Below are 22,072 nucleotides of genomic sequence, written 5' to 3'. Positions count from 1 at the left end.
GCCAGCAAGGTCAGCACTTCATTTTTATATTTTCTGTTGGTGAAATTCAGCTTCACTGGAGTGACTCCTGGTTAACAGCAGTCATCGCTATCAGACTGGGAAGAAATCAGAGAGATCCAGACCAAGCTGCCAGCCCAAATACTCTTGAGAGCCTTGGTAGGGAATAACACTGTCACATTTTGTTAAAATGAAAGTGATGGTGATGAGAGTGTTCAGAATTTGTCCATGTTTTAAATATTTTTTATTCGGAATAATACATAAAAATTGCAGAAGTGCAGAAGCCTAGTTGAGGGGGATGATGATCTGTAATGTACAATTGCTGCTTTTAGGCTCTCAACTTCCACGTTTTGAAGCAAGAAATTTCTACATAAATAATAATCATATGTAATATAAAATATGTAATATAAACTAAAATAACAGTTAATTGTTAATATAAGAACTTGTGCTGTGTATTCTAGTATGACTCTAGAGACAGGCTATTAGTTCTCAGAAAATGTTGTAGCCACTCAAACAGCAGCTCAAACAGACAATTGAAAAGGATTTTTATAACCCAGCCATAATCATGGCAGTGCAGGAGCTGGAAGGGACTGCCATTTGGTCACCCCTTGTCCTTCACACCACACACAGGTCACTCAGTGGTGACTCACAGGGTCTGTTCCAGTGGTGTCACCAGTGAAAGGGCCATAATCCAGCCACTGGAGCCTGTTTCATTGCATAACTGCTCCTCCTAATTTTTTCCTGATATTTATCACAGGATTCCCTTTTGCCTTCACATCCACTACTTTTTTCCTGCTTGTATTTACTAATGTGAGGGATTTGGTCCTTTCACTGCCTGCGAATTTACTGAAACTCCTGACCAGGAAATTCGGTCCCCGTGGGTGTCGAGGAACAGAACAAGGTGTTCAGAGATGTATCTGGACCTCTTGAGCATGCAAATGCAGCTTGAAATATCTGTCCTTAAGACGCTGATGGCTGCTTTTCAGGGCAGATCATAAATGTTGTGAGAATTAGTATCTGTATTAGGCTCAGAGGGAGCCTAAACATAAATCTCTCCTCTTTCCAGCCACATGCTCAGTGATTTTCATTGCCCCTCTCCTTTGCCTATTGGTGCCCCAGGGAAATTCCTCATTACCTGACACTAAAACAGTGATACAGTGATCTCCATCCTGTACCCTACTGTTTCCTACTTCTATTTTTGATCACTTGTTACAGACAGAAAAAAAAAAAAAGAGAAAGATGTAGCTGGGCAAAAATTTCTGATCCTTTGGGTGCCCCTCAGGTTTGTGTTCAGACCTTAGTGGGAAGTTGCACCTTATTGCTCATCAGTTGCCTGTCTCTTATGACAGGAAAATTGCAACCTTCAATTTACGAATTCTCTGTCAAAACTGCTCTGTTTTGTTGTGGTTTTTTTAATGGTCTTGTGAGATAAGCACTTTTCCAGAGGATGGCAGAATTTCTGGGTCCTTATTATGTTGAATACAGTAGGTGATACTCTCAAATATTTTGGCTTTTAGAGTTTCAGAAGTTGTGAGATGGGATCAGTTTGATCATCTCATCTGAGTGCTGTAAAATGTGTCCTTCAAACCAAACAAACCCACCAGTTAAAAGAATTAGTGTACTCTCTAATGCACTTCTAAAATGTCATGAAAAAGCCAAATGGCATCAGACAGATGAGTCTGGGAAGTGTTGACTGATAAGTTATCAAGGTGATTTATTAACCACTAATTAATACAGTTTTTACAGCAGTGGAATCTCATTTTGTTTAGTTTTCTCCCTGGGAATGTTACATGGAAACATGAAATGTCTTGCATGAATGGAATTTTGGGCTCTAACTCCTGATCTTTGGCAATGAGTATTGCAGTGATGTTAAAAAAAAAAAAAAAGGGTTTCTTTCTGTCTGCATCACACATTAGTTAAAACGCTCCACAAGGAGCAAATTAGAATTTTTTATTGTATATAATTTACTATAAATTGCAATGCTACTCCCACACAGAGCTGGGATTAGGAATGTCCCTCTTCACTCAGGCTGGGCTGGGGGAAACGAGATCGGAGGTGGAGCAGTTACCTAAGAGAGAAGAAAGACTGGAATGGAGTGTTGAAATGACTTGCCTGGTGTCACATGGCAGGTCAGTGACAGAGCTGGGACTGCAACGGTGACAAATCATGGGCCTGTTTGGTCTTATTCTGGGAGACTGGGGGAAGGAAAATAATACTGGTTTTTAAGGAGCACAGTGTGTGTAGCTGTCCACACATTAAGTGAAAAATACACTTATTTTATTCCTTTTTATAAACTAATCTAAAAGAAATTAAATGCTTTTAATTTTATGACCTGAAAATATTTCAAATCTAGTTTTTACCTTAAAATTGAGACAAAGTTTCTCTTTCTTAAAGGGACACAAAAGGTTTTTTTTGTAATTGAAATGTTAATGTTCCAGTCTTTATCCTTCATTCAACTTCTCCATCAAGACAAAAAGTGAAAAGTTTGAGGCAAATCACTACTTTAGGTAAAAAAATGACCTGCAAAATAAATGCAAGAGGAAAAGAGCCAATAAATTTTATCTTAAATAAGACACCTCGCTCTTGAATTTCAAGAACTCTATGAGATAACTAGGATCATATCTATAAAATATTTTGGTACTTTTTAATAAGGAAGAAGTTATTTCATGAAACTCAGTGTATTTTTAAGTCATGTTTGTTCAAAGAATGGCTGTCAGTCCAAGTGTGCTGCAAGGCACTCACTTTAAAAGCCACCATTCATTCCTTCTGTTTGGAGGAGGCTCTCTGAGATAAGAGATGACTTTCTTCCAAAGAAGATAAAGCTGGAGGCTCTGCATGGGCCGTGTCTGCAGACCTGATCCACCTCAGGGGCTGTGGTTTCCTCCTCCTTGCAGTGCCTGCCCCCAGGAGAGAACCTGGACCAGCAGGCAGAGGCTGGACAAGGCTCCTGGAGCAGTTTCTATTCTGCCAGGTACATGGAGGAGACCACAGGGGCTGAACAGGAGTTCAGGCTCTGGCTCAGGTGAGCCCGGTGACCACTCTGGTCCTGAGTGTCTGTCAGTCCTTGTGCCCTGAGGATGGGGACACCTTCCCTGCCCAGCTCCAAGGGGCGCTGCCCTGACAGGACAGACCTGTCCTGTTCCTCCACGGCACTGCAAGGTGGAAAACCAGAATCAGTGCACAAACCCCGCTCTGTGTGCTGCCCATGGCCACACAGCCAGGTCTCTCCGGGGTTCCTGTCACCCCAAAAATCCCTGAGCTGTCCTGAGTCACCCAGACCTGATGTGAACATGGGATTCATCCTGTCTTGAGACGACTAGAGGATGTAGCCTAGAGCTGTGCCAGAGAAGGTTCAAGCTGGACACCAGGTAGAATTTCTCCACAGAAAGGGTTGCCAAGCATTGGAACGGGCTGCCCAGGGAGGTGCTGGAGTCCCCATCCCTGGAGGTGTTGAAGAAATGATTGGACGTGTCATTGAGTGCTGTGTTTGACCAGGTGTGATCGGCCAAAGGCCTGGACTTGGTGATCTGGGAGGTCTGTGACTCCCTGTGTGCGGAGCTCGGAGGGGCTGGGCTGGGCCGGGCAGGGCCAGGCCGGGCCGGGCCGGGCAGGGCAGGGCAGGGCAGGGCAGGGCAAGGCAGGGCCGGGCCGGGCAGGGCAGGGCAAGGCAGGGAGACAGTCACCGCGGTCCCGGCCGGGCTCTGGTCCCGCCGGGCTCTGTCCGTGCCCAGGCTCTGTCCGTGCCCAGGCTCTGCCCCCAGCCGGGCTCTGTCCCAGCCGGGCTGTGTCCATGCTGGGCTGTGTCCGTGCCGGGCTCTGTCCATGCCAGGCTCTGTCCATGCCCGGGCTCTGTCCGTGCCCAGGCTCTGCCCCGGCCGGGCTCTGTCCATACCGGGCTCTGCCCCTGCCCAGGCTCTGTCCATACCGGGCTCTGTCCGTTCCCAGGCTCTGTCCATGCCCAGCCTCTGTCCGTGCCCAGCCTCTGTCCGTGCCCAGCCTCTGCCCCGGCCGGGCTCTGTCCATGCCGGGCTCTGTCCCTGCCCAGCCTCTGTCCGTGCCCAGGCTCTGTCCGTGCCCAGCCTCTGTCCATGCCCAGCCTCTGTCCGTGCCCAGCCTCTGTCCGTGCCCAGCCTCTGCCCCGGCCGGGCTCTGTCCATGCCGGGCTCTGTCCGTGCCCAGCCTCTGTCCGTGCCCAGCCTCTGTCCGTGCCCAGCCTCTGCCCCGGCCGGGCTCTGCCCGTGCCGGGCTCTGTCCGTACCCAGGCTGTGCCCCGGCCGGGCTCTGCCCATGCCCAGGCTCTGCCCCTGCCCAGGCTGTGCCCCGGCCGGGCTCTGCCCCGCGGGCCCCGGGCAGGGGGCGGGGGGAGGCCGGCCCGGCCCCATAACCGGAGCTATAAGAGCCGCGGGCGGCGGGGCCGGGCGGCGTCAGCCGCGTTCGCCGGGAGCGGGAGGGACCGTGCGCTGCCATCATGTGCGGTGAGTGACGGGCGGCCGAGCCGGCCGGAGAGGGACAAGGGCCGCTTTGTCCCGAGCCCAGCGGCTTCGGGCTCGCTCGGGACTGGCCCCCTGCATCCATTTCGGGGAGTGGGAAGGACAGGGAGCGCCTGGCAGGTGAAGGTGAAGCCCCTCCGCCCGCCCCTTCCCCCAGGGAACGATCGCCGTTCCCTTCCTCCCTCCCCGAGCCCCCCGTGCTGGCGGCGTGTCCCCGGGTGTTGGGATGCCAATCGGGAAATGGTCCCGTTCCCACCGCCCGGCTGTCCCGGGGGTGCCCGGGGTGCGTGGGTCACCTTTGCTCCTGGTCCCTGCCTCTGATGCACGGGATGCGCTGGGCTCCGGCTTTCCTAATCCGGGACTAGGCATTGTGTATCGTGAGTCACTTCCGAACTGCGGCGATAAGGGAGAGTTTGTGGTGTTCAAACAAAGGCAGTGAAGGAGCTTCATTCTTAGCTGTTGTGAGTTTAGTCACTCATTTTCTCCAATAAAGATGAGATGGTAAAGATAATTCCTACAGCGTGTCCTATTGCTTAGATAAGCTTTGGATCAGATCGAAGTCAAGGTGCGGGATCAGAAGCTGCTAATGCAATTGTATTTAATTACGGAGGAAAGTTTAGTGAAATTTTGCCTATCTGTCCCTGACATCTCCTCTGAGGTCTGATGAAAGTAGAAAAATTTGCACTTGTACTTCTTAGTCGTCATCAACAAAACCTCTTTTGTGGGATGCAGACTGAAAGTGAGTTGAGTTACTGCTCCCAAAATTGTGCTTGATGAATTAAGTATCTTTTCCTTACCTCCACATCCTTTTTAATCGTAACCTCAGAGAGAGCAAGGAGCTCAAGGATCCTCTTTCACTGCAATGGAATCACGAGGTGATATTGTTTCAGCTCCTATTGTTTGAGCTCCTACGTGACAGATCGCTATCAATGAGACAAACTCGGTGCCTTCTAAACAAAACCCCTCCAGGTGAGAGACCTGGCTCGGGGCCCGAGCACCCCTCGAGGATTCACGGCAAGCCCTGAGACACGGAATGGCAAAATCCAAACCTGCGTGTCTGGGCTGGGTGTTTATTGGGAAGTGAGGGTGTTCACGGTGTTCGAGGAGTTCGCTAAAAAGTCCAGCTCGAGGTGGAGCAAGTGACTCAGTATGAAATGGCAAAGAGCAGCAGTTCATGAAGGGTGAGAGTGGAGCTGGGTTTTTTCCCATCAGCATTTAGAGACCTTTTATATTACATTTTTTTTTCATGAAAGATGTCCCCCAGCCTGTATCTCCCACTCTGTAGGGAGTGTAGGAGTTCTTGAGGCTGCAACCAGCAGTTTTGAAACTACTTTTTTTGTTGTTATTTTAGTTTTTTTCATCTCTTTCCAGCTTTAAGTGCTGATAATAGACCCTATTGTGTTTTCTTTGGCTTCAGGTAGCACATGAAGATTTATAGCCCTTGGTTTACGTTTTGGAAATACATAGGTCATAAATACTGCTGTAAACATGCTCATAGGGAAGCAAAGTTGAGATGTTATCATTTTCACATGTAAAACACTATAGCAAAGTATTCAAGCTAAAGTATTCAGGGTTTAAAAAATAGTCAAGATGCACTTGAACTGATGACTTCTTTTAAATAAAAGTTAGTTTCATCAGGATATGAAGTTGGGACTTTTTCAAAGCTAAATTTCTGGCATCAACAATGTGCTTACCCCAGTAGAAGTATCCTTTTATTTTAAAAAAAGTAAATAATTTTGTTCAAACTTCAAGTATAGGCTGCCCCCTTCTTGATTTTGGTGAAGTCTTGCAATTGCAAGAATTCTTGTGGAATTTTTCCACAAAAAATACTCAATTTATTTTTCCTCCTTTTGATGCTCTGCTTGTAAATCCTGAAAGGGGAAGATCTAAAGTCTTGATATGCATGTAAAGAGAGAGCCTTGCTTTCAGTGTCTGCACATGATTGAAGCTGGTTTTAGTAATGTTTTAGCAACCTTCTAAAGGTTGCTAAGGATTTTAGTATCTGCTCCTAAAGGTAAGTCATGCATGACTGACCTAGTTCATCCTTCTAAGCAAACTCTGAGTATGGAAAGTTATAAACTAGATTTAACATTCAGATCAAGAGGGGAATGTCCTAGGAAAACATTTCTTGGGTGCTTTCCCTGGATTTTATGTTTTTGAGTCTTAGGGAAGCAAGATCTGGTAATGGCATCTAATACCTTGGAGAGGCCGTAATAAAGGAAATTGTTAGCATCACAAAACTCTTATCATACGTATGATTCAACTGAGATTCAGTCACACTAGTGTGCTTCCAGAGAGAATTAAGATACAAGGAGTCTTTATCAGAAGCTGTTCCTACATGAGTTGAGTAATGTGCTTTAAATCTGGCCAAAATGATGACTGAGGAGGGAAAAAATATGTGAGTGGATAAATCATGAAGCAGAAACGTACTAGAGAAAGTGTTACTCTGAGTGCTTAGAGTAAGATTTATTTCCCTTAACTGGAAGAGTTTATAGCATATTCTTTGAAGTCGGGCTGCAGCTATTGTTTTCATTTTAAATGGCCTCTGGTGACTTCTGCATCTTCTAATGCAAGTGTGTGGAGGTGCAGCTCCAGTTCCCTGGAAAAAAGGATCTTTTTAACAATTGCAGCACACTGGTAGCATTGTAAGGATGGTCCCACAGGAAGGTTCTTCCTGGAGCTCTGTGTAGTGAAAGATGCCACATGGAACATACAAGGATGTTAAGGCTTAAATTCATTGTGAAATCTGGCCTAGAAAGTAGAGCTGGATCTGAAATGAGGTGTGTGGCAATGTTTTGGAATGATGTTGAGAAATTTGTATTGAAGAAATGGAAGAATGCTGCTCTTGAGGTTCGTGGTTAGTGCCAGAGAACGGTAAATATCTGTCCAGAAAAATGATCAACAGGCTCTCAGTCTAAAGTGACTACTTATAACCAGAGGCACTATTTTTCAAAGCATCCATGAAGAACAGTATTAAGCAGTTCAAATTCCCAGATACCTCCTTAAATGCAACAATTGTCTTAATGTTTCCGTTAATGTTGGATGAGCAAGAAATAATTAGGCTGAGCTCCTTATAAATCTCACTTCTGAAGCAGAAAAGTATTATCCACCCTTTAATCTTTCCAAAATAAATTCAGAGGCAAATGTAGTACTCTCTTTGTCTCACTGTCAAATCAATAGTATTAATGTCTTATAAACCAGTGGAGTAACCAAATTCACAGTAATAATTATAAGGGAGATTTATTAATGTATCATTATAACAGCTTCTTCACTATGGCCATTTACAGTTCAAAAGCCTTAACTGAGGGGGAAGAGGGTGTTAAATTTCAAACAAAGGCTTTCTCTATCTAGAACACTTGTCTGAACTCCTTATCTGTTGAGTTCTTAAAGTCTGGTTTTTTTCTAACTGTAGTCTCCAGTCCTGACTTGTTGCTTGGAAAAAATGTTGAAACAGTGAAATTAGATGTTTATGCTTTATTGGGGTACAGATTTGCAAGAGTTAATAAAAGGGCCTAATGCATCCTTTTAAATACCAGAGTCCCAGGAAGAGCAGTAGGCACAGAAAAGGAATGGCTGTGTTTTCCTTTGCAGGTGACTCTTTTATTACACCTTTTCTAAAGATAAAACAACATCCCCAACACCCTTCTAATTAAAAAAAATGTCTGTGGACGTGCAAAAAAAAAAAAAAAAAAAAAAAAAAAAAAAAAGAAAAAAAAAATTCAGGGTGGGGAAGCAAGGCCCAAACTAAAAAACTAAAAAAGCCTCTTCTGAGTTGCTGCTGACTGGTCTGTTGAAGAGAAGAGCAAGACCTGAGCTCACTCCCTGCCTGCTCAGCCCCAGAGGAGCTGACACGGGGCAGGCACTGGGCTCTTGTGCCTGGCTGGGTTCAGGAGTGCTTGTGTTTTGGGTGACCCTGTTTTGTACCTTCTGTTTCTTTCCTTTGTTGTCCTACCCTATTGACTTCTGCCCTTTCCTCATGTTTTTCTCTCCATTCTCTTTCTGCTGGAGTGACTCTTGCATACAGGATTAAGCTGGAGCCTTTCAGAAATAAATGTTGTGCCTCGTACCTACCCATGGGTATTTCAGGCCACGACTTGGATTACAAAAGTCTCCTTGTGTTAGTACTGGTGAATATATTCCTTCTTTGAATGCCTGGATATGAAATAGATCACAATGTTCCCATTTTCAGCTGTGGTTTTCGTGAAAAGTAGAGTTTTTTTAACCTCTCCCAACTGTTTAACTCTTGGTGGGTAACATGAGGAGAGTGAAACTTGCCAGTAAAATTTATATGTTGCGTGTTGAAATGAGGCTTTTGAGTCCTTTATTTTAATTTCAATTCTTTCCATTTAAAAATGCATTAGAAGGAATTGTACCATATGTGAGGTTGGGTGCCCCCAGGACTTCTCCCTGATACTAGTTTTAAAGAGTTTTAAATTGAGTTTTAACCCCTCTGCTTCTTTTCCCCCCTCCTTCCCCCTCTCTCTCTAAACAGGAATTTTTGCTTATCTAAACTACAGAGTGCCTCGCACTAGGAAGGAAATATATGAAACTCTGATAAAAGGATTACAGAGACTGGAATACAGAGGATATGACTCTGCAGGTATGTTAACCAACTCGACAAATGAATTTTAGCAACCAATACCTCATTCCATGACTTTTTTGGGTACTTTCAGTGTCTGGCCTCTTGGATTTTTCTTTCTTTATTCTACAGATTAACAGATCTGAACTAATTAGCTTGATTCTCGGAGTGCTACAGCTTTCCTCAGGACCTAAAATTGGGTGGTTAGCTCTGTAATTAGATGGTTGAAGTTAGTATATGTAAGCAAAACAAACAGGGTGTGGAAGAAGATATCTATACAGGGCCATGTAGTTTGTGCCTCAGCCTTTTTTGTGTAAGTGAAGGATGGGGAAGATTAAACTTGTCTTACATTTGAGTTGGCTCATTTCATCAGGAAAAATATTTCAATCTCTTGTCAAATACAATTTGAGATGGCTCATATATGTTTTAATCTGTGCAGTGAATATAGACTCGATGTAGTTTCATTTGAACATGCACAGGTCTAGCAACAGACTTCAAATATATCCCTTTAAAGGGTAATTTAAAAATACTCATTTCAGCAGTGTGCCTGTGTGTATTTTCTCAGCCTCTTCCTCATTCTAGTGTATTTCATGCTTTAAGTAACACTTATGACTGTGTCCTGTGCTGTAGGAGTGGCAATTGATGGAAATAATAATGAAGATAAAGAAAGATTCATCAAACTGGTTAAGAAAAGAGGAAAAGTAAAGGCCCTAGAAGAAGAGTTGTACAGTAAGTGTTAAAAACGACCCCTTTACTTTGGCCTCCCAGTCAGATACCATCTGCATCTCAGAAAAAAATCAGACCATAAAATTGTAGTTATGATTTTGCCTCAGCAATAACTGCATTGGGAAATCCAAGCAGCTAAATTTTTTGAGCCCCTCAAATCTGCACTTAAAAAGCAAGCTGATCTTCAGATCTAGCTCTGTGAAATTGTCAGTCTCTGCTCCCTTCTTTTGGTTGCTCCTTTGTTCAAAACCTGGGCTCCTTTGGAGCTTTACTCATGTGATTTCTGTGCTGCATGCTGAAATGCTGAAACATGCACTCTGACAGAATTTACAACCATTTAAGCAGCTGGCTGTCATCACAATCTGCTTTATGCAGTGCTTCCATCTGTGAAAGGCTGAAGCTTTGTTTTAATACGTTTACATTATAATTTGTAGTAATGGGGTCTGTTAGTCTGGCTGGTAGTATTGGCTAAAAATGCTCGTGGCCTGGCAAACAACGTTTTAATCACAGTTGCTTGAACTTTCTGAAGTATAATGTCAAAAAAGCAAATTGTTTTAAAAGACCACAGAAGATAGCTTTTAGATTTTTGCCTGTAGGAATTGTCTTTGTAATTTACTAATTGTGTGTGTGTGTGAGAGAGAGAGGGAGAGGGAGAGAGGTAATATTAATTATTCAGTAAACTGAATTTCTCCTGTATAGAACAAGATGACCTGGATTCAAAAACAGATTTTGAAACGCATTTTGGAATTGCTCATACTCGCTGGGCGACCCATGGAGTACCAAGTGCAATAAACAGTCACCCTCAGAGATCAGATAAAAGGAATGGTACGTACTCTCTGCAGCACCTGAACCACAGGAAGCTGAAATTATTCAGTCCACAGAGCACATATGTTCTTACTATTGTTATGGTATCTATTTTTTGTACTAGGGCTAAGCTGTTGCCATTCTATTTAGCTCAGACACTTTTAAAATGAAATAGCCTCTTCTTAGGCTAAAGTAACACTAAAAATTAATGAGATGTGTTGTCTGAAAATTGCAAGTTAATCGAAGTGCGACATTCTTGTTTTGAGAGGTAAGACTGAAAATATGAATATGTAAATATTGCCTGGTCCAGAAAAGGGACATTCCATATCATTCTTTATTTGAGATGGCTTGGTGCTCTACTACGTGTAGTTTAGAACTTTCAATAATTTGGAACTGCCTTTGTATACTTTCAGAATTTGTAAGCTTCTGCTTTCAGTTGTCCATGTTGTGATAAACTGTAGGTCTGAAAGCTATAGCAGGTAGCTTCAAGTGTACTTCTAAGCCTTTTTTCCCTTGTAATTTTGTGTTCTGAATTAAATATCTTAATTTTTTTGTTGCTCATGAATATATATATATATTTTTTTTTTCCTCTTAGAATTTGTTGTCATCCATAATGGAATCATCACAAACTACAAGGATCTGAGAAAATTTCTGGTGAGTCTGTGGCAACTCAACTCTAAAACCAGAAAGTTCATACTCCCCCAAACTACCATCAGATCTTTCATGACTTTGGTGGAACATGAATTTCTTGATATCATCTATAAAAGAGCTGTGTGAAAGAGTCTGCCTAATAGAGATACTTAGGAGCTGGTGAAGTGCAGTATGTTCCTGTAATCCTAAATGCAAAATATTTATGAACAGAGTAGCAGTTTGTGCTGAGATTCTCTTTGAGAGGGTGTGTGGAGTTGGCTCCCTCCTGTCTCTTGGTGCTTGACAGATGCTAAACAAGTCTTACTATGTATCTTATTCCAGTATTTCCCAAAGAGTATTTATGACATGATAAGTCCTTATATTTTATTTATAGTGATTTATATCCACTGGTCCAGTGTAGTGTTCTGAGCTCTGACTGCAGTTTCTGGTGGGAGGCAGTTGGGAGGCTCTTCAGTGTTTCTTGCCTGAGGATGGACACAATTTTTACTCTTCTATATGATATTTCAGGAGAGCAAAGGATATGAATTTGAATCTGAAACAGATACAGAAACAATCCCCAAATTGATCAAGTACATGTATGACAACAGAGAGAGTGAAGACACCAGTTTTTCAGCCTTGGTAGAGAGAGTTATTCAGCAGTTGGTAAGTGGGAAATTACTTTTTTTTTCCCTGTACAACAGTGTAAGATACTTGTGGGGTTGTTTAGCATTCCACTTTGTGCATTTAGATCCTCTGCAGGAGTTCTTAGAAGATGGTGTAAATAACACTTTTAGGCTTCTAAATAATGCTTAATAGACCAAGAAATGAGATTAAAATTTTGGAGACTTCAAAGGCTTTTCACTGTTAAATCTTTAAATTGCAGTAGCAGCAGGTTTTGTTTGTTGAGTTTTTTGTTTTGTTTTGTTTTGTTTTTAACAAGAAGTTAACACAGCTTTTTTAATGAAGCAGTTTAATTTAAAAAAGTAATAGGAGCCTCTGGGGGTTAAAATCTCTCCTAAATGGCAGTGTGTTCCTAAAGGTTATTCTGATCGTGTTGAAACACTGCTGTGATTCAAGTTTGGCCAGTGCCTTGGCTCTCCTATTTGGAAATAGATCTAACGAGCTGGACTAGTTTCCAAACTGTGAAGTGGGAATCTACTGTTACTCAGTATGTGAATGCTTAAAAACTTTGATAGATGCACTGCAAACTTGGAGAAAGCTGGCTTTGTTTCCTCCCCCAGTCTCCGGGCAGATGTTTTCCCTCCCCTTCCTGCAGTTTCTGACACTCTTTTCACCTCCCCATCTCATCTTTAAAGCAGCTCTGTAGGATTCCTTTGAGCAGGGCTGGAATCCACACCAAGTCAAGGCCTGTGTGGGTCAAGAGGGAGCAGCCACAGAGCTGAGGGGAAGGGAGGCTTCACCTGAGCCCAGAACAGGGGCAGGGAGCTCTGAGTGGAGCCCTGGGAGAGGAGGGGATGTCACCATCTCTGTCCTGCTGCCAGGGTGGGGCGGCCTTGGCTCCTGCTTTGGGAATCCTCCTCCAGGAATTTGCCAGCTGTGTTAGTACTGTAGAGTTCTTTCTGGTTTTTTCCCTGGTGTTGTGGATTTTTTGTGTGTTTCATTTTTGAAATACATTAATGAGAATTTTCTGCTTGAACTAGAAATAGTAACCCTTTCCAGTAACTTACTAGAAATAGTAACTAGAAATAAAACCAGGTTTTTAGTTGAAACTGCATGGTAATGCACTACATGCAAATTCTGACTGAAGGTCTTACTGAAAGTAAATGTTGAGCAGTCTTCATGTTGGTTATGAGTAACATCTCTGACATTTTCATAACCTTTGCATTAGAGTTTATTGTTTTTATTTATAAAGAGAGGCTAAGTGCTCACTTCCTGATCTTTCAGCTGTTGCACCTTTAATGTGCATGTCAGCTTGTCCTGCTCCATGGCCAATTCCTTTAAAGGGGCAGTCTGCCCTCCAGGAAGAGATTCCTGATAGCAGTTCCTTCAGGGCCTCTTCAGAGAGGGGCCCCACTTTAATGACATGCAGCTATTTGAGATAAGTTGTTTAGGAACATTTTTTTTCTCCTTTGTGTCCATGGTTTCCAGGAAGGTGCTTTCGCATTGGTTTTCAAGAGCATCCATTACCCAGGTGAAGCTGTTGCTACCAGGTTAGTAAAAGTCCATTTTATACATAATGTATGCTTTTTATTAGATTAAAAAAAAGCCAGCCTCTCTTAAAGATACTAAAATATTGATGTTTAAAGTGCTTAATTAACAAAATCAGCGAGTCAATAAAGAATCTCAGTCTATCTTGTGTTTCTAAATTTGTATTAAGAGCATGGTAACATTTTTCCTATATCAAAAAGAGGAGAAGGAAGTTCAGTTTGAGTTCCCACTGAGTACAGACTGAGATAAGTATGTTCATGTTGGCTGAAAGACGATCATAGTAACAGGTTATACAAATAGTGTTCTATAGCTGTCATAGCATTTATGGTGTCTTTTGGTGTAAGTTCTACTTTTATTTATGACTTGAAAAACAAATTTTGGGTTATGTAAAGATATTGAAATAGCAACTGACATAGCAAATGATTAAAATAGCAAGAGATGGGAATAAAGACTGTTTTATATTACAACCCAAGAGCCCATTGCTTCGGTGGTTTAAAACAAGACAACATTAAAATTTTGAAAAAGCCAGCTGTACCATCACTCCAACTGGAGAACATCTTCTGAAATGAACTAGTCTATATGTGGTTTAGGTTTGGGTTTTTAGGGGTGAGGGATTTAAAAGAAGCTAATCTTGTCATCTGAGTGTGACTTGTTCTTTTATTCCTGTGATTTTTTTTTAAATAAGTTCTTCAGTGACATGTAGCCCATATAATTAAAAAATGGTCTTAATAGTCTACAGTTTCAGAGGTGCAGTAGGAATGGTTGAAGTTTCTGAGTTGGAAAGGCTAAAGAGTGTAACAATATTTCACTTCTAAAAAGCATGGGAGCTTATTGTTTTCTCACTTTAGAGGCAAAGTAAGCCTTGGTTCAAATTGATTCCTGTACGAAGCTGTTTTCTGATTACTGGAAAGAAAACAGCTGGTTCATGTACATTTTCCTCTACCTGGATGTAGTTTACGGGTAAAGAATCATCAATGCACATGGTAATTGCTTATATAATAATATTTGGTGAATCTCACAGAAGAACCAAATTTATATAACTCCTGCCATGTAATGGCCTTAGGATCATGGTTGAAGGAGGCTCTTCCTGTTTAGGAAGCTGGGTGGAATATTGTCTTTTCAGCTTTACTGATGTCTGGTAACATCTTTGTATGCACATTTCTCTTTATAAACTTGAGTGTTTTCCTTTCTGTAGGAGAGGGAGTCCTTTGCTCATTGGGGTTAGGAGCAAGTACAAGCTCTCAACTGAACAGATTCCAGTTTTGTATAGAACATGTAAGTTGATAAATCAAAATACATTATTTTTAAGAACTGAAATTACTGTTACTTTATGATTAGAAATTAGGTTAATTGGGTTTTGTACCATAAAACTGATGCCCCAAATAGCTTCTTGGCTGGGGATATTTTTATACTACTGAATGTGTAGTTCATGTGAAAGTCCCATACCTCAACCTATCTCTGTAATACCCTAAACCTGTATAGTCTGTAATCTTAATTTGAACAGAACTGATTTTGCATTTAGAATGTCCCATTTCTTTAACAGGCAACATTGAGAATGTGAAGAACATCTGCAACTCCCAAATGAAAAGACTGGACAGCTCAACCTGCCTTCATGCTGTTGGGGATAAAGCAGTAGAATTCTTCTTTGCTTCAGATGCAAGGTAGTAACAGTACTTCAGCTTTGCTGAAAATACTGGGTTTTTGTTTAAAAGTGAGATAGTTCTGGAAATCTAAGCTGCCTTGCTCTTGTACAGTGGCTTTCTGAAAGAAGAGCTTTTAATCCAGGTAACATCAGAAAGCTCCCAGGCCCAGGTTTGCAGTTCAGATGCTGACAAGCTGCTGACAAACCTTCTCAAGTGCAATACCTGTCAGTTGCTGACCTCTATGTGAAATACATCCAGTGTAAGAAGTAATTTGGGTACAAATGGACACTCATCAGCTGAGCATTTGGGCAGACTGTAGGTTAGTTGGGGTTGTGATGTTTTCAATTCATATATTGGAGGTGGAGAATAGTGGTGTGGTTCCAAGCTGGGCAGGAACCTGGACATCAGGCACACATTTATCCTGGAAACAAGAGTGTGACTTTAGCAGGATCCATCAAGAACACTGGGAGGCAACTTCAGACCAGCAGGAAAGGACGCAGTGATTCCTGAGCCTCCTGCTGTGGGTTGCTGTGAGGGTGCAGGAGGAGCAGCAGATGGAGCCATTGCCTTTAGGATGGCTCTGTCTGCAGTTATGTCCAAAAGGAAGAGAGAAGCAGGGCTGGAAGTGCTTGTAGCATATTTAATTGCTTTGCTATTACCAACTCTGACGGGTCAGGTTTGTCTTGCATTTTTTTTCTCTCTGTAGTGCTATCATTGAGCACACCAACAGAGTGATTTTCTTAGAAGATGATGACATTGCAGCTGTCACTGATGGGAAGCTCTCGATTCACCGTCTGAAGCGTTCAGCTAGCGATGATCCTTCCCGGGCCATCCAGACCTTGCAGATGGAATTGCAGCAAATCATGAAGGGTGGGTTGAAACATCTGTAAATGAGTATCATCAAAGATGGGTACTTACTGTTTGTGTAGTGGATGAGGCAGAAAACTGCTGATTTGTTGTCACAACTACCTTTTATTCAGGCTGTTTGTACTGGGAACTGACAATTCCAAGTTTTGACACCAAGAGAGGATGGGCAGTCTGGGACCCTCTCCATTTTAGCCCCGGAAAAGTCATAGATACTTCTATTCATTTCAGTATCTAGTGAAAATGTAACTAATGTTAACATGTTGTAGTTGTTGGCAAATTTTGAATTTTGTAAATTAAGAATTGAAGGGGAACACATTTCCTTATGAAGGAATTTATTTACCTTGTCAATATTGGGAATAGAACCAACCAAATGGAGTGACCTATCCATCCTTCTTTTCTTCTTGCCTATTGTAAGCTTTTATTTAGGCTAACACAGTCAAGTTAGTCTTTAAGGGTTTCTTTGTAACTGGAATAGACTGAAAATAACAAACCTAAGCATTGCTTATGCTCATGTTTTTGTAAACAGGTAACTTCAGTGCCTTCATGCAAAAGGAAATTTTTGAACAACCGGAATCAGTTGTCAACACAATGAGAGGCAGGGTGAATTTTGAGAGCAGCACAGGTAACAGAGAACAGCCCTTCAAACTGCAACAAGTTTGAAATTTGTAAATATGCTGCCTAGAAAATGAAAACCACTGATATACATGTATTTGTTTGTTTGCAGTTCTGCTGGGGGGCCTGAAGGATCATTTGAAAGAAATCAGAAGATGCCGAAGACTGATCATTATTGGCTGTGGGACCAGTTATCACGCTGCTGTGGCTGTATGTTCCCAGCCTGGGTTGAAATACACATATAACTTAATTGCTGGGGTTTCAGATAAGAGCATTTCATCTGCTTTTTCTTCTGTCTCAGACTTTGTCTTTCATTGAGGGGTCTCATCCTTTTATTTGGCTTTCCTTAGTGCCACATTCTTCATTAATGCTCCAATGCCATTAATTACCCTGCTAGAGGTTAACTTTTTCCACCTTGTTTTTTAAGGCTCTGGTGACCTGTAATTACCAGCTTTTCTAATAAGAATTCATTTAGATTTTCTCTGCCTTGTAAAACGTCCAAATGTTAGTGGGTGGCAATATTAACCAATCCTGTGTTCTGCTTGAATACAGACTCGACAAGTCCTGGAAGAATTAACTGAATTACCAGTGATGGTGGAACTGGCCAGTGACTTCCTGGATAGAAATACCCCTGTATTCAGGGATGACGTGTGCTTTTTTATAAGCCAGTCAGGTGAGCTGCATTTGCTGTTGTGTCACTCTAAGATTGTTTTCCATTGCACTTTGCATCACGTCAGTGTGGGTACAGTTACTTAGAACACACTTGGGTAGAATTTGGTGCTTTTCAGGAATCATTATTGTCCTCTGCCAACCTGAAGTCAAGGTGTGAATGTTTTCCAGGTGAAACTGCAGATACCCTTATGGCCTTGAGGTATTGTAAAGAGCGCCGTGCTCTGACGGTCGGCATCACCAACACAGTGGGAAGTTCAATATCCAGGGAGACCGACTGTGGTGTGCACATCAATGCAGGGCCTGAGATAGGTGTGGCAAGCACAAAGGTAAATCCTGTTTGGTGTTTGACTTTCACCCTTCAGCCCTGTGGAATACAATCCAAATTTTAATTGCAGCGCTTCAAGCTGAGATCGTATTCACTCTCTGCAGAATTAGCTGCTAAATGTTTTTGTTTTGTCTGCAGGCTTACACCAGCCAATTTGTGTCTCTTGTAATGTTTGGCCTAATGATGTCTGAAGACAGAATTTCCTTGCAGAAAAGGAGACAGGAAATCATTAGTGGACTAAAATCATTGCCAGGTATATTGATATATTTTGGGTTTGAGAAAGCATAGGGGATGTTGGCAGTGTAAAATACTACTCAGGGATATTTCGTTCTCATTTAAGTTTCACTCTCCCCCCTCATCCTGAAAGGCAGACAATATGAGAAAAATGGACTGGTTGTTTCTGCACTATTTGCCAATTTTACAAGTGCTCTTCCAAGAAACTTGGCTGGAAGATCGGAATTTTCATGGGTTGGGTTTTCTAATTACAATAAGGTAGTTTTGTATGAGAAATATGACTTGATCTCCTAAATTCATAGTTTGAAATTTTTAAAGCTTCCCACTTTAAATCAGGATAGATAAAAGGAAACTAATTCAAGGGGACTTTTAAATGGATGTTTCATAACTTCCCTTAGAAATTCAAATGGGATGAATGACCACTGCTTAAACCAATAGTTGCTTTATATTTTTTACTGTAAGTAAGGTTGGAGAAAAGATCCTTAAACGCAAGTCAAAGTTGCTAAGTTAGTGGCTGAATTGTATTAAGTGTATTTGTTCTATCAGATAATTAGAACATTCTGCTACAAGCAAACTATTTTTTCCAGTTAAAATCAAATGGTTTTTTTTTTTTTCTGTGCCTCAATAGAAATGATTAAAGAAGTCTTGTCCTTGGATGAGAAGATACATGACTTGGCTCTTGAACTGTACAAACAAAGATCATTGCTGGTTATGGGTCGTGGGTATAATTACGCCACTTGTCTGGAAGGAGCTTTGGTAGGAACTTCTCAATATTGTTTAATATTATTTAAAATGAGATTTTTTCATTTCTGCAAGATAGTTTATTTATAGTATTTCATTACAATTTAATTCTGCTGCAGTAGAATTGCTGTCTATAACTAGGAGTATTTAATTAAACATGTACATAAGGTAAATCTGGATATGATATCAGTTTCCTGTTTTCTTTCACATAATAAACACAGTATTTAATGATTCTATTTAAAAACAAGAAATTAAGAATTTAATTGCTGGCCCATTTGAAAACAACATCAGAAAAACACAATATGCTGATGTTGAGAAGAGGTGCTCATGCAGGAAAGTCATGAATATGTTATGAATGTTGTGGTAAAATGGACACGTATCCATCTCTTAGAGGAGTTTGATGTGTTAAAAGTAGGCTGCAGTAGCCAAGGTTGTGCTGGGTGTTTAGTTCCTGTTGGTTATCACATATGCATGGGCGAGCTCTGCTGCTGCCCACAGCCTGCTAGAAATCCCAGTAGCCACCCGTGTGTTCTCACTAAATCTTGATACTGGGTACATGTATTTAAGTGGCAGAGGTACAGCCTTGGTGTTTTGCATCTTGTGGCTGTTGTTTTTTTAGCTGATTTATTTACTTGAGTAATTTCCTTTTTTCTTTTAGAAAATAAAAGAAATCACCTATATGCACTCGGAAGGCATCCTGGCTGGTGAGCTGAAACATGGGCCCTTAGCCCTAATAGATAAACAAATGCCTGTGATCATGGTGATCATGAAGGATCCTTGTTTCACCAAGTGCCAGAATGCTCTGCAGCAGGTCACTGCTCGGCAGGTAGGGTGTTTAACTAATTTACTTCTACTGTGTCATAGGAAAAGAGATTGTACACACTGCATTGCTGCTGACTGTGCACCTGGAAAGGGATGTACTGCTGATTATTGTTAATTATTAAGGTAGAAATAAGATGCTGCATCTGCATTGCACATTAATATCAGCAGTGAAAGCTGCTTTCATATGGCTTGTTTGTTTTGGGGTTTTTCTGTTTTGAAGCAAATGGAATGATGTTAAAACTCTACAGGGTGAAAACATTCAAATCCTACAATATAGTGAAAGTCAAGACCCATTACACCACACTGGCATTGCTTTTGTTAGCTACTTGAGTGTCTTCAAACATATAGGCATGCTATGAACAATATTTCAAAGCAGATTTAGGCTAACTCTTCACTTAACGATGCAAAATTTTATTTTCAGGGTCGTCCAATCATTCTGTGCTCTAAAGAAGACACTGAAAGCTCAAAATTTGCCTACAAAACCATTGAGCTGCCTCATACAGTTGATTGCCTTCAAGGAGTGTTGAGTGTCATTCCTCTTCAGTTGCTTTCATTCCACCTGGCTGTTCTCAGAGGATATGATGTAAGTGTTTTCTATATTTAACACTCCTTTTAGTGCAGTTTTGAACTTCCTCCTACCAGTGTAAAGTGAGAGACCCAGTTATATGGCATATCTAAGATTCTCTAGTTATGAAAATAGTGATTATAGAGGTGGCATTTCAGTGCCAATTCTTCAGTTTTGTATTTTTTAATTAGTACCCTTCTAAAAAATTATAAAGCTCTTTTGCTTAGTTTGATTAGTTAAGAATGTAAATGGGACTTTTTCAGTGAACCTTATCTTGAAATGTGATATTGTACTTTAACTTAAAATAGGTCAATGCTTTGCACAGCTTGGTTTGTTGATGTGTTGGTGTGTCAGTCTGGCAATGATGACTGCTTTGGAAAGGTACTCTGTGCCAAACAATATGTATTTGTTAGGAGGGTTTTGGAAGCACACATGAATTCAGCTGCAGGTCATTATCTGCAGATCTATCGCCTGTTGTGTGTTCATGTGTCTACAATAAAGCAGAACTCATTAGGCAGTCTGAAAAAGCACACTAAATGAACTGTCAAATGCAGAATGTCAGCATTGCTCTGTCATACTGAAAGCCTGTCTCTTCATTCTAGGTGGACTTTCCAAGAAATTTGGCCAAATCTGTTACTGTGGAATAACAACCAAGAACAGCTGATGTCTTTGTCACCAGACCTCTGAGTTATACTTGTAGAATATGTTGTTCTGAATGGATAGGTAAATGTTCTTTCTAAAGAGAATGACAGTGCTAACTGGAAAGTGTAAGAAGGATTTACCTTGCTGCTTTAAAAGCTTTTGATGTGCCTTGTACCCAAGTGCTTTTGCTCACAGCAAATACTCCTCTAAGTCCTCAAATTGCCAAAGAAGATAAAAGTTGTTTACACATCGTATACTGAATGAACTTTTTTACTGTGCAATATATATATACAGCTCTCTCCAGAGTAACTGTGAACATTTTTTTAGCCTACACTACATAACTAGTTTCAAAGATATAGTATTTATAAGTACAATTTGTATAGCTTTTTTAAGTTATTTTTTTAGTACATTGCTAATCTGTAACATTGGTAATGCTCAGAATGTAAATGCTGAGCCTGTTGATACTTCTGTACAGTTGTTGGGGATTTTCCTTCTTCAGCTCAAACTGGAAATTTGTTGTCCCCTCTGCTTTCCCAGCTTCCCTTCCCCCATTGCATCTGTGTTTCATATTTAACCAGTTATTTGCAAAGTTCTTCTGTGGCTGTAAATTCCCAGCTATGTTTTAAATTTCTGCCTCTTTCAACTGTTTTGAAAAGCCAGAATGACATTTGTTTTGTATGCCACCCCAGCTCTTATTTGCATAACATGTATAGTGCAACAGAATAAGGGAACTGGATGTCTTTCAAGTGATATTTTTGTTTGAAGAGGGTACAATGAAATGACAATGCAATTAAAAGATTATATAATTCTTCTTATTTTGTGGTTTAGTTTTTTGTGTGTGTATTTGAGTTTTTATTTGTTTCGTTTTTGTTGGGTTTTTTGTTTTGTTTTAACTGGATGACTTCTATCTCTGGTCTGAAGAAAGTACTATTTTAGTACCATATATATTTGCAAAAGCACACTTTGCTACTTGTAAACTAATTTGCAGTAGGGGAACACCTATAAACCTGCAAAAAAATAAGGTAGATACACACAAGAAATTCTCTGCTCAATTGTTTGCTGTTTATTTCCAAATGGCCAGAAAGCATAGTATTGAATTTTTCTGCATTTTATTAACTAAATACTTCACTAGTGAAATTTTCTTGATGATAGTCCTCTGCAGGGTTGGTTCTAAATGGAGGTGTTTGAATGTTTACTTAGGTTAAGTGCTTGAAAATATGATACCAGCTTGTTATAATAGGAGCTACTTACTGGAAACTGGCCTAGTAATTTTTATAACGACATAATAGAATGAAAATCATAAAATAAAGTACTGATCTGACCTAAATGTCAGGAATATGTAACTCTGTATTTAACATGTTTTGGTAAGTGATGATAAGACCCCTTTTTTCTTGATCTAGAATTAGTATTCTCTTCATATTAAAAAGTGAAACTATCAAAGCATACTAATGTCATCTAGTCTATATACAGCATTTAATTGATTTATTACAAAAATTACAGGTACGTTTTTCTAAAACCATCTGTGAGAACAGAAATCACAGAAATGAAAGCACT

The 22,072-nt window shown here is 41.0% G+C and overlaps 1 protein-coding gene across 1 annotated transcript; it reads left to right on the top strand.

Moving 5' to 3' along the window:
• Nucleotides 1-4,352: 4,352 nt before the first annotated feature.
• On the top strand, nt 4,353-21,333 carry GFPT2 (glutamine-fructose-6-phosphate transaminase 2). The gene is made up of 19 exons (XM_063413443.1): nt 4,353-4,472; nt 8,980-9,087; nt 9,697-9,795; nt 10,492-10,617; nt 11,192-11,250; nt 11,755-11,889; nt 13,336-13,397; nt 14,591-14,670; nt 14,939-15,056; nt 15,745-15,908; nt 16,432-16,527; nt 16,630-16,727; nt 17,070-17,190; nt 17,358-17,515; nt 17,653-17,767; nt 18,377-18,504; nt 19,148-19,315; nt 19,733-19,894; nt 20,479-21,333. The coding sequence occupies exons 1-19, from the start codon at nt 4,466-4,468 to the stop codon at nt 20,521-20,523; spliced, it is 2,049 nt and encodes a 682-aa protein (XP_063269513.1). The 5' UTR covers nt 4,353-4,465; the 3' UTR covers nt 20,524-21,333.
• The last annotated feature ends 739 nt before the right edge of the window (nt 21,334-22,072 follow it).

The sequence above is a fragment of the Prinia subflava genome, chromosome 16 (genome assembly GCF_021018805.1).
Source record: "Prinia subflava isolate CZ2003 ecotype Zambia chromosome 16, Cam_Psub_1.2, whole genome shotgun sequence".
In the NCBI taxonomy this organism is placed as follows: domain Eukaryota; kingdom Metazoa; phylum Chordata; class Aves; order Passeriformes; family Cisticolidae; genus Prinia; species Prinia subflava.
This window is presented reverse-complemented; position numbering and strand designations above follow the sequence as displayed.

What these genes read in the sequence shown, in the direction of transcription:
- GFPT2 (XM_063413443.1), top strand. An exon ending in ATTGCAGCAAATCATGAAGG is followed by an intron (nt 15,909 to 16,431) that starts GTGGGTTGAAAC and finishes TTTTGTAAACAG; the next exon opens with GTAACTTCAGTGCCTTCATG. An exon ending in CTTGTCTGGAAGGAGCTTTG is followed by an intron (nt 18,505 to 19,147) that starts GTAGGAACTTCT and finishes TTTTTCTTTTAG; the next exon opens with AAAATAAAAGAAATCACCTA.